General features: G+C 37.0%; 1 protein-coding gene and 2 long non-coding RNA genes across 3 annotated transcripts; 2 read left to right on the forward strand and 1 right to left on the reverse strand.

Annotated features, from left to right (window-relative positions):
• Positions 1–1,572: 1,572 nt before the first annotated feature.
• On the forward strand, positions 1,573–3,982 carry LOC149680174 (uncharacterized). The gene is made up of 2 exons (XR_016365595.1): positions 1,573–2,663; positions 2,724–3,982. It is a non-coding gene; the product is annotated as an uncharacterized LOC149680174 (long non-coding RNA).
• Positions 3,934–5,750, reverse strand: LOC149680175 (uncharacterized). The gene is made up of 2 exons (XR_016365596.1): positions 4,729–5,750; positions 3,934–4,616 (listed from the first exon to the last, which is right to left on the reverse strand). It is a non-coding gene; the product is annotated as an uncharacterized LOC149680175 (long non-coding RNA).
• Positions 5,751–6,212: 462 nt separating this feature from the next.
• On the forward strand, positions 6,213–7,244 carry LOC149680176 (uncharacterized). The gene is made up of 5 exons (XM_089834576.1): positions 6,213–6,236; positions 6,295–6,445; positions 6,531–6,736; positions 6,810–7,025; positions 7,098–7,244. The coding sequence occupies exons 1-5, from the start codon at positions 6,213–6,215 to the stop codon at positions 7,242–7,244; spliced, it is 744 nt and encodes a 247-aa protein (XP_089690702.1).
• The last annotated feature ends 2,966 nt before the right edge of the window (positions 7,245–10,210 follow it).

Consider the following 10,210-nt stretch of genomic DNA (forward strand, 5'->3'; position numbering starts at 1 on the left):
CCTTTCTCTCTCCACACTCTTACGTGATGGTCCGTAGATGAACAAAATGTTGATTCGTCGCTGATGACAACTTCATTCCATTCGTTCCTCCAGTGCAGGTGAGCGCGCGCAAATGCTAGGCGTTCTTGTTCGTGCTCTGGTTTGAGATATGGCTTCTCCGCGGCGATACGACTGTGTAGCCCAACGTCACGTAGTCGGTTTCTAATCGTTGTTTCCGACGCTTCCAATTCCATGATGGATTTTACAGATCGAACCGTGGTGGTAGGATTATTCACAACAAGAGCAGCAATAACGTCGTCTTCTTCTGCAGTGGTAAGGCGTGGAGTTCCAGGTCTTGGTTTGTCGGTCAATCGCCCATTTTCACCATAAGCGGCGATTATGAAAAGTATTGTATCCCAGAACAATATAATTCCCAATGATAAGGACGAACTTTTCACCATCATCCAGGCCGCATGGGAAGAGGTTGGTGAGCGGCCCGATTATATAAACAATCTGTTTTCATCAATGCCGCAGAGAATGCAACAGGTTGTAAACGCCAACGGTAAGATGATCAAATATTAATCGCATAATGAAATTAAAAATGAAAACGCATAAATGTATTTATCCTAACCATGTTCATAATTAAGAATAAATGTTCGATAGTAATTAGCAAAGTGTCTTTATTCTTTATTTAACTAGTTATGTTGGTTGGGTAGTTCTCAATAAAATATATACACACTCTACATTGCGTCCTTACTTAACCTTCAAGGATTTAATACTTCGTGCAGCTCAGCAGATTCCATTGATTCTCAAAAAGACCATAATTTGCCATCGGATACACTGCTAAGACTAGTGGAACTTTAGTATAATGCTAATTTCGCATTGTAAATAAAGTGTTTCTTGAGAAAGGTTCGCCATCTTCGTTATGGCGAATCCCAATTAGTTGAATACAATGAACACAACCACTTCCTCAAATGTAGGCACCACTTTGTGACCCATGCTATGCTTCGAATGTGGGTATTCTCCTTTTCAGTGAACCTGTATTTCCTCCACCAAGCGGTTTTCAATGGGTGACATATTGAGGGAATTGGTTGGCCATTGAATTTCTAGATGGTTCTCTCCGATATGCGCCGTTTTCAACCAAACCTTCGTGCAGACTTATGTTGAAACTGACATCAAGAATCGCCCACTAATCTAGATAGAAATCATTCTCCACCCCCTGGCATTTGCGAACCATAATGGAACAGAATGTCGCACCCGTGGCCATATCTTCACCGGAGGAAAATTTGAAGTTTCATTCCACAATTGTTGATTATATATTTGTGCAACATTAAAGGGGATCTCTATCCATAAAAATATGGCTCAAGGCATTGATTCCGTCGGGGACGTGTATTCAGAAAATTGCAATTAACATCACTCTCCCTTTACTGGAATGTCATTCGGTAATTCGGACGAGCTATGCTCAACTGTTCACCTTCTCTTTAAAATCATCCCAATCATTCAAAACCCCCTATTTAGGAGTTGGAAATGGAAAGTGGAGAGTGAAAAAAAACGCTTAGTAAAAAATTTATTGAAACAACAATATAAGATACGTTTTTAGTTTTGCCGCTCTTTAGAGCTGGAAAACTATTGTTCCGCCCTCTGTTGGCTGGACGGCTGGCTGGATTTGGTGTAACCGCATAATAAGATTCTTCATAAATAAACTTTTTAAATTTCAAATTTCCCGCGAATTTTCGACTCGAAATTCATCCGTAGTTCACCTTACACCTCATAGGTGGCGTAACGTATTTAATTTCAATTGAAATTATTTTTCCCGTCGGTGCCGGGGTTTGAACCTGCCATGTCCTAATCCATACGAGACGTCAGTGAAGACGGCCGAGCGAGCGCGTTACCACGAAGCCACGCTTGCTTAGTACAAAACCCGAGTTAAGTTAGACTGTAGAGTAGAGAGAGGTAGAAGTTTGTGGATCCCCACCCACCCTCCCCTTCCCGACGCGCGGCAACCAGCTGCGGCTGGATTTTGTAAGTGGGAGAGGAGAGAGAGTAGAGAGAATGACTGCCTAGCGCCCGCCAATAATTTTTAGCAATGCGATTTAAATCAATGAAACATACTCATTTAAAGTTAAATAATTATAATTAGCTAATATGATTATTATATTTAAAAAAAATTATATTATTTAAGTAATAAATTTAACGATAGTTGTTGAGAGATTCAATAGAGGGCAACATGAGATGTCATAAATAGACTGCGAAGTTTGCGAACTCCGTCTAGTCTGCCTATTGCAAGGTGGATGATCGATGATTAGTTTAATCAGGTGTTTAAATGTAACTTGATTCCGGCGATACCATTAATGACAAACGCAATCAACATACTCATGGTTTAATTAAAGTTAATTAAATTGAATTGCTCAAAGATAATTATAAAATTAAATCAACAACTCAACTATCTGCTCAACGATAATTTGGCTAGTTTTTGTCAGATTTGCTGTTTATTTAAACGTAATTAAACAATGGTTAAATACTGCAGCGTGTATGGGTGTATAAATAAGGAGAGGTGTCCGCTTTCACCAATTTCCGCGCGACGTTAAATTGTCGAAACAATGGGATATAGCTTTAAAAATGGGTAAACCACACACCAAGTCCATGGTTGTCTGCTCCCTTCATTCCGAAATATGAACATTCAGGTATGTTTTAAGCGTATAATATTAATTTAAAACCAATTATAACTAGAGTTATTATTGTAGATAAGTTAAGTTACCCTCCCAGACTTGGACCTTTGGCTGTTCCTTCCAAAAAACTCCCGTTAAGGAAACATGATCAACAACAATAGTTCAAGGCTAATGGGAGATTGGAAAGACTGAAAAAAAAAGGAATCAGCTCTCACAATCTCCAACTTTGCATGCAAGTGAAACAGCTGAAATAAATGGACCAGCAGACGCAGAAATTCTAGCTGAAAGATTGGGGATTGATGCTGTTCAACAAACTACCGAGGAAACTACGACCGACAAATGCACCACTCCAAACCCCAATGATAAATCAGGGTTGCCACGGGTCAGGGAATTTGAAAATGGGCCAAAAAGGTCAGGGAAAAGTCAGGGAATTTGAAAAATTTCAGCAAAGTCAGGGAAAAGTCAGGGAATTTTATTTTAGTAGGTAAAATTTCTGGGGATAAGTCTTTATTGAAAGAGTAATGAAAGTTTCTTCTCATCCTCTCTTAACACAGAGTGAACTCTAGAGCAATCCTAAAAAATGTCTAGAATTGTTTTTGTAAAGTTAATGCTCTCTAAAGAAATCTCTCAGACTGTTATTTATATCCTAGATAAAATTTTTCTTAATCATTTAGGTGAAAATGGTTCTTAATCTTTTTGGTGTGAAAAATACATTGGAAAACTTAAATGTAGAGACTTTATTTAATTATAAGCACCACTTAAAACGTGCTGTAAACATTTACACTTTCGGCCGAAAAGGTCAGGGAAAATCTCAGAAAAAGGTCAGGGAAAACCTGGAAAAGTCAGGGAATTTGGTTTTGAATATTCCGTGGCAACCCTGTAAATGCATTATGGTCAACACCTTGGAAAATCATACATGTTATGTTAATGCTTCTAATGGAATATTGAATGCCCCCTCTATAATTTCATTAACAGGATTAAAGAGTACTGGTCTATTTGATGCAATCATTAAAAATATTAACAGTAAATTCATACCCCTTTTCATGGACAAATAAGGTAGAGAGGAAGCATGGGCCAAGAATGGGGGAAACTACGAGTCTCGAGATAGGGTATTTTTGACACTCATGAAACTAAAACTTGGCATTTCATTCACCGCTCTATCAGCTTTGTTTGGAATAAGTAAAGTTCAGACCTCAAATCATTTTAAATTAACTCTTACGCAGTTCCCAAGCTTGCTAAAACCCGTGAAAAAAAATGCAAATGAATAATGCACCCAAGACTCGTGAAATTTTGTAAAACAATTTTATTTAATAAATTTGTAAGATTCTATCACATTTTAAGGAACTTAAAAATATCACTTCAGCCTTATTTGCTCCATTATTTTTCCATTTCAAATAATTTGGAATGTAGTAATTAAAATAAGCAAAAAAACCTTTTGAAATAAGTAATTTGTAATCTTGGTTAATTGATTGTTAATAAATTTTTGGTCTTTAGGCACATATAACAAAACAATCATCTTCCAGTTTGAATAAATTACATAATGACAACTTTGAAGTCCTAAAAGGGCCAAACTAAGTTGCACTTGCCCATAATACATTTGTTTGGGTTTCAAAGAAAATGTTCTGTCCTTCTTGATTACGTAAGGAGTTTTCTTGAGGACTGTTTCTAAGTTTCCTTTTTCACCAATGACTGGACACTTCATTTCGACCAAATTATCGTTGACTAGACCGTCAGGGGAACACCCCAAGAATCGATAAGAAGGGTTGACTTCAAACCAATCTTCGTTACTTTTAAATTAGACTCTTTTTTAAAGCAACAAGAGTTTTTTTCGTTTATAATTCCATACTGTGTGAATTCATTTCCCTTAAAGTTTGACTGAAGAGCTTTTCGAATTTTTTCAGTAGGATCTTTTGGAAAATATGTGTAATACTCGTAGCAATTTTCACAAGAGAGAGAGAGCAACAGGTACTAAACAAAACAAAACAGTATGACCAATTTTATACTCGTGTTATGACCAAGGCTTAAGAGTTTACATAACTAATCTGGTTAATATTAGGGTGATTAGGTTTTCAACACTTACCATTTTTGAAAATATTCTCTTCTGAAAATTGTGGTTCATTCATTGCAAAAAATTTCGAGTACTAATTTTCATTAGGCACTTAATTATAAGTTTAAACGTCACATACACTGCCGTTGATGCTACAGGTCTCAGGCCTGCCATTTTTGTTTCACCTAGATCAAGCTTCGCGTTTTCTCCGGACGATGGCACTAGTGAAACTTTTCGTTCTAGGCGCGGAATCTGAGAAAAATTTCCTCACTAAGTTTTTACTTTCGCGAGTTTTAGAGGTTCGGAAAAGTATTGGTCCGACCCTGCCTGGCAGGCTGGGCGTACCTTCTACCACATTTTTATTTATAAATTATTTCCTTACTAAGTTTTTAGTTTCGCGCGTTTTAGAGGTTCGGAAAAGTATTGGTCCGACCCTGGCTGGCAGGCTGGGCGTCCCGTCAACCCCATTTTTAGTTCTAAAATTGTTTTATACTAAATTAAAATATATAAAATTGTTTTTAAATTAACTTTTTTGGCACAAATATTATGAGATTTTTGTAAGTTTTTTCGGTTCCAGCTTCTCTGATTAATTAACGCTTAGTACATCATAAACAAAAAGGATCTTTATCTCCACCATCCGTTTCCGTGTCCCGTCTAGCGTTGTTCTTTAGGGCTTATGCAAATTACTTCATTTCTATTGCTTCAAGTTTCAAGAGAACATGACTCGGGGCTAATTCTAAGCGCTTGTTGCATATTGCATATTGCATAAGCGTGCAATCAATGAATAATTTTAGTACCCAAACGCATCAATTATCCCACAAATATTAGGTTTGCAACAAAAATATCAAGAAAATTGTTCCATTTCATAGGACAGAAGTTGGTTATTTACTTGTTTCATAATCTATAACCCAAAATCAAGCTAGATTATTTTTGTTCATAATTGGAATGATATTTGATAATTAAAAGAAAAAATAACCGTAAAGTATATAGGCCGGGGTCACCTTACAATAAATTTAGCTAGCCAAGGCAAAACGTTAATATGGCCGGGGCCATCTTGTTTTATACCCATTGTATCAGATCAATAATTTGCGGCTTATGATTGATACAAGACGTCGCGAGAGAGAAAGTTTTTAATTGCGGCGACTGTACTACACAATTTCATAAAGAATGTTTGTATCCATGTTATGGCGCGTTCCCATTATCCAACTTAAGTCAGCTGACAACGGCCCCCTGACAAGTCCGGCCGACTTGTCAGGTAGTGTGAACGTGGTAGCTGACACAGATTTTGTCGAATTCGAGACACGATTTTGATCGGGCTAGTATCCGATCGGAGTCAGACCGACTTTTGTCTTGTGAGTTATTATCCAATGAAATAGCCAGATATACGCACGTGTTCAATGACGTCATTTTCGGATTTATTTTCTCCTGGCCATTTTTGTCTTCGACTGCTATTAACAAAACCGAGGCTTAAATATTTTATCGTAGATTCGGAACGATACAACGTTCTAGCGTGGTAAATGGCTTCCAAAAACAAATCCGAGGTAAGTTTATTAAGTATTTTATACATTATGTGATAATTAAATGTACATCCTTTCTCAGAAATATAATTGGACCTCCGCAAATACTAGAAAATTGATAGAATTTTTAAAGGAATATGAGCATATCTATAATCCAAAACATAATGATTACAAAAAGAGTGGGCTTAGAGAAAAGGTTTTCCAGGAATTTGCTGATAGCGTTGGTTGTTCAGGTAATCAAATGCAACTAATCAATGAGTAACAACTATATGCGTTTTTCACTGGCATTGATTACATTATATGTACATAATTGTTTAGTGTCTGATGCCAAGTCAAGATGGGAAGGTCTAAGAACTTATTTCCAACGAGAATGTGCCAAAGTGTCACAATCTAAAACTAGTGGTGCTGGAACTGATGACGTTTACACCCCTAAATGGGAGTTTTTTTCTGAAATGTTGTTCATTAAAAGTTCTAACCAGCCGCGAAAAGGACGAACAACTCTAGATTTGGACGTTCCCGAAGTGGTATGTAATATCACCTATGGCGTATACAAAACGTGTAACTAGCTATCATTTAACATAAAACGTATCATAACAGATCGTCAAAGAATCGGAAACACCCTCCATGTGCAGTTCAGGTGCCATATTTCACGCAGATGAGATTATTGAGCCATCTGAGGATGAAACGAATTCAACGGTAAATGAACTTAATGATGAGAGACAGAGTGCGTCCTGCGCTAGTACTAGTTCAGGGTGTACAAATTCGGTAAACAAGGACAATGAAAAACAGAAAACTCTCCGAAGAAAAAGAAAGGTAGATGATGGACCACTCCATAATGAATTTATGGAAGAAGCACTGAAATGTCTAAAGTCATCACCCCCCAAGGTAGAAAACGATGAGCATGACATATTTGCAGCGTTCCTGGCAACGCAAATGAGGATTTTAAATCCAAAAGATGCAGATGTATTGAAATTAGAAATAATGAAACTGGTTTTTGAAAAGAAACATGAAAGTTTTATGTTGGATAAATAAATATTGGTTTCCTAACTACCGTTCATAATTTTTTACGTGATAATTTTATTAATAGTCGTATAATCTGGTCCATTGTTTATCAAAAGCACCTTCGTTACAGAAATATTCCATGAATTCATTTCTAACGGCTTTTGCAGCATCAGACGCATGAGATCCTTGATGATCCAGTGCAGTTAGATTTGACCCATTATGTTTAATTTTCTTTCGTTCATCTTCAAACTCATTATGATCACAATCAACCTCAGAAATTGATTGGTCTCTCAAAATGTTATGCAGTGTGCATATGCACAACACAAGTTGTTCAATATGCTCAGGCGTAGCTTGTATTCTGCCCAACAAAATTCGAAACCGACTGGCAAGGATTCCAAAATAGTTTTCTGATATCCTCCTTGCTCTTGAAAGTCTAGAAATCAAATAATTGCTGTTAATTGTTTATTGTTTATGTGATAATCGTTTAGAGTAGCAGGAATAATGATCAAAGTTTAGTTTCATTTTCTGTGAGAGTGTAGTTACCCGCTATTTTAGAAACAATACATAAAAAAACATGGAATATGGACCCTGTGTTTGTCCCAGGATTTAAAAAGTGTTGTAGTGATTAACCTGTAATTAAAGACTCTCCTATGGAAGTTCAGCTCGTGTTTGGAGAAAGGCCTCATAACGTTCTTTTTTAAAGTAAATGCCTCATCCCCAACAATGACGTAAGGCACGGGTTTTTGACGGCCGGGTAAAGGTTCGGGTCTTGGTAGGTGATCTTCATTAATGGTAACGGCTTGGTAAAGTTTAGAATTTGAGAAAGTGGCGCTATCGTGACATCGACCATTAGTACCAACTTCCACAAATATACCCTACAGATGACAATACAGCCAGTTAATTTTTAGAAGTTTACATTCACGATTAGGTCTTCCCTACTTTGGCGTTAGCATCTACAAGAGCCAGAAGCACTACACTAAATGTACCCTTGTAATTATAGTAAAAGGACCCTGAATTTGGTGGTGCTGTAACGTTGATGTGTTTACCATCGAGGGCTCCAATGCAATGGTCAAATTGCCATTTTTCCTTGAATTCATCAGCTACGTTTTTCCAATCATCTCTTGACTGAGGATAGATAATGTGCCTGTCAAATTCCATGAAAGATAATTAATTTTCAGTCAACGTAATTTATTAGTTACGCATACTTCGGGGATAATGTTTCGTAAATGGCTTCGCACGTCTCATAGATAGTTCTATGTATGGTACTGAGACCCAAGCGGAACTGGTACCTTAAGGAACGCATTGACTCACCTATTATGACACATTCATTAGTAAGGGTTATTGCCATGATATTTGAATCGTTGCAAATCAGTACGTACCTGTAGCGAGAAATCGGAGGGTTACAGCTAATCTCTCGTCTGCTGGTATTGCGTCCCTAAATAATGTATCGCTTTTCTCAATCCTACTTTTTATAGCGTTCAGAATATAGGTGAAGGTTTCATGGGACATTCGAAGATAACCCCTATAGTCTAGGGAATCTTCAAGACGTAGCTCTTTCACTAAATTGTGATAAGCACCCTTCTCATTTCGTCGCTTTATCCACGGTTTCACCCAGACCTTCCGTTTCTTCACATTCTTTTTTGTTTGTTCAAAATTCGCCATTGCGATAATTCCCACTAATGCTATGGCTTTATTGCGTTTATGGTGGATATCAGAATCCATTTCAAATAGTTCCCTCCTTACAGTAGAATAATGTTTGCATATCAAAATAGCAGATGACTGCTCACTATAGTCAATAAAAACAGAGTTCAGTTCAGCTCACTTCATTATAAACATTCCGAAGCGTACTGAGTAAGCACAAAAAATCAACCTGACAAGTCAGGAAGTGTGAACGGGTGACCTGATTTGAGACCGACCTGACCAGCCAGTCTGACTAGTCTGGCGGACAAGTCAGCTGACTTAAGTTGGATAATGGGAACGCGCCATTATACGTATTGTTTTTTTCGAAACTGGATTTTACCTGGAAACGCATCAACCTTAGCAAATTTCATTAATTGTCATATTTATTGTTTTATGTTACTTATGACATTATTGAGTATATTTCATTGTTTTGAAAGAATAATTTATATACTTTTTTTGCAGTGACCGTGCTAATCATTTTAACGGAAATTGATAAATAAATGCAAAATATAAGATTAGCATATTCCTGCAATGACTTTATTACAACTTCCTTATTAGACGTAACTTTACACCCAATAATTGATGTCCCATTACGAAGTTTACTGAATTTTACGCTATTTTCGGTAATTTCCATTGCCCATCCAGCTTGGGAGCGACATTATTTAGATCAAATACAATTTGGGGGTACGAGCTGCCTATTATGTTACTCGGAGGGTTAACAAATACTTTTATTAGCTGGACGTCCATAACATCAATCAACGGAACTGGATCAGGGTTTTTTAACGTTGGTCCACAAAAACCTTGGAAATGGTGACTACATATATTTGACTAGATTTTGTAACATCGGCTTTTGAAAAAAAGGAACGACCACAGGCGGCAACCCATCTTTCACATTTCTCGCGTTCTTCTTTTGGTGATGGAAATCTTGGGGTGAACACGTTTGGTTGGTTTTTTCACTTCTGTGACCGCTCCATAGACATGCTCCATAGCAACACCTATATCTTGAAGGTTCCTTTTCAAATTATTGTTTAAATGCCTAGAATCAGAAAGAATTGCTAGAATGTATGTACAATAACCAATTACTAACAGACCAGAAAACATTAAGCCTTTGTTTAAGAGCTCAGCTCCTTCCTCAATTCATATAAATAAACAACAATATTTACCTTATTTGAGTTAAATTTGACTTGTTTAGTGATCCAAATTATTATTTCCTTCATAATCGTCGATTAACATACACAAAACTTGCCGAGAGAAAGTAGCTAACGCGCCCTAACCATAGACATTAGAATACTATTAATAACCTAGACACACTTATC

This window comes from Phalangium opilio, unplaced genomic scaffold, assembly GCF_054372755.1.
Source record: "Phalangium opilio isolate 3A_F unplaced genomic scaffold, DU_Popi_V2 ptg000039l_2, whole genome shotgun sequence".
NCBI classification, from domain to species: Eukaryota; Metazoa; Arthropoda; class Arachnida; order Opiliones; family Phalangiidae; genus Phalangium; species Phalangium opilio.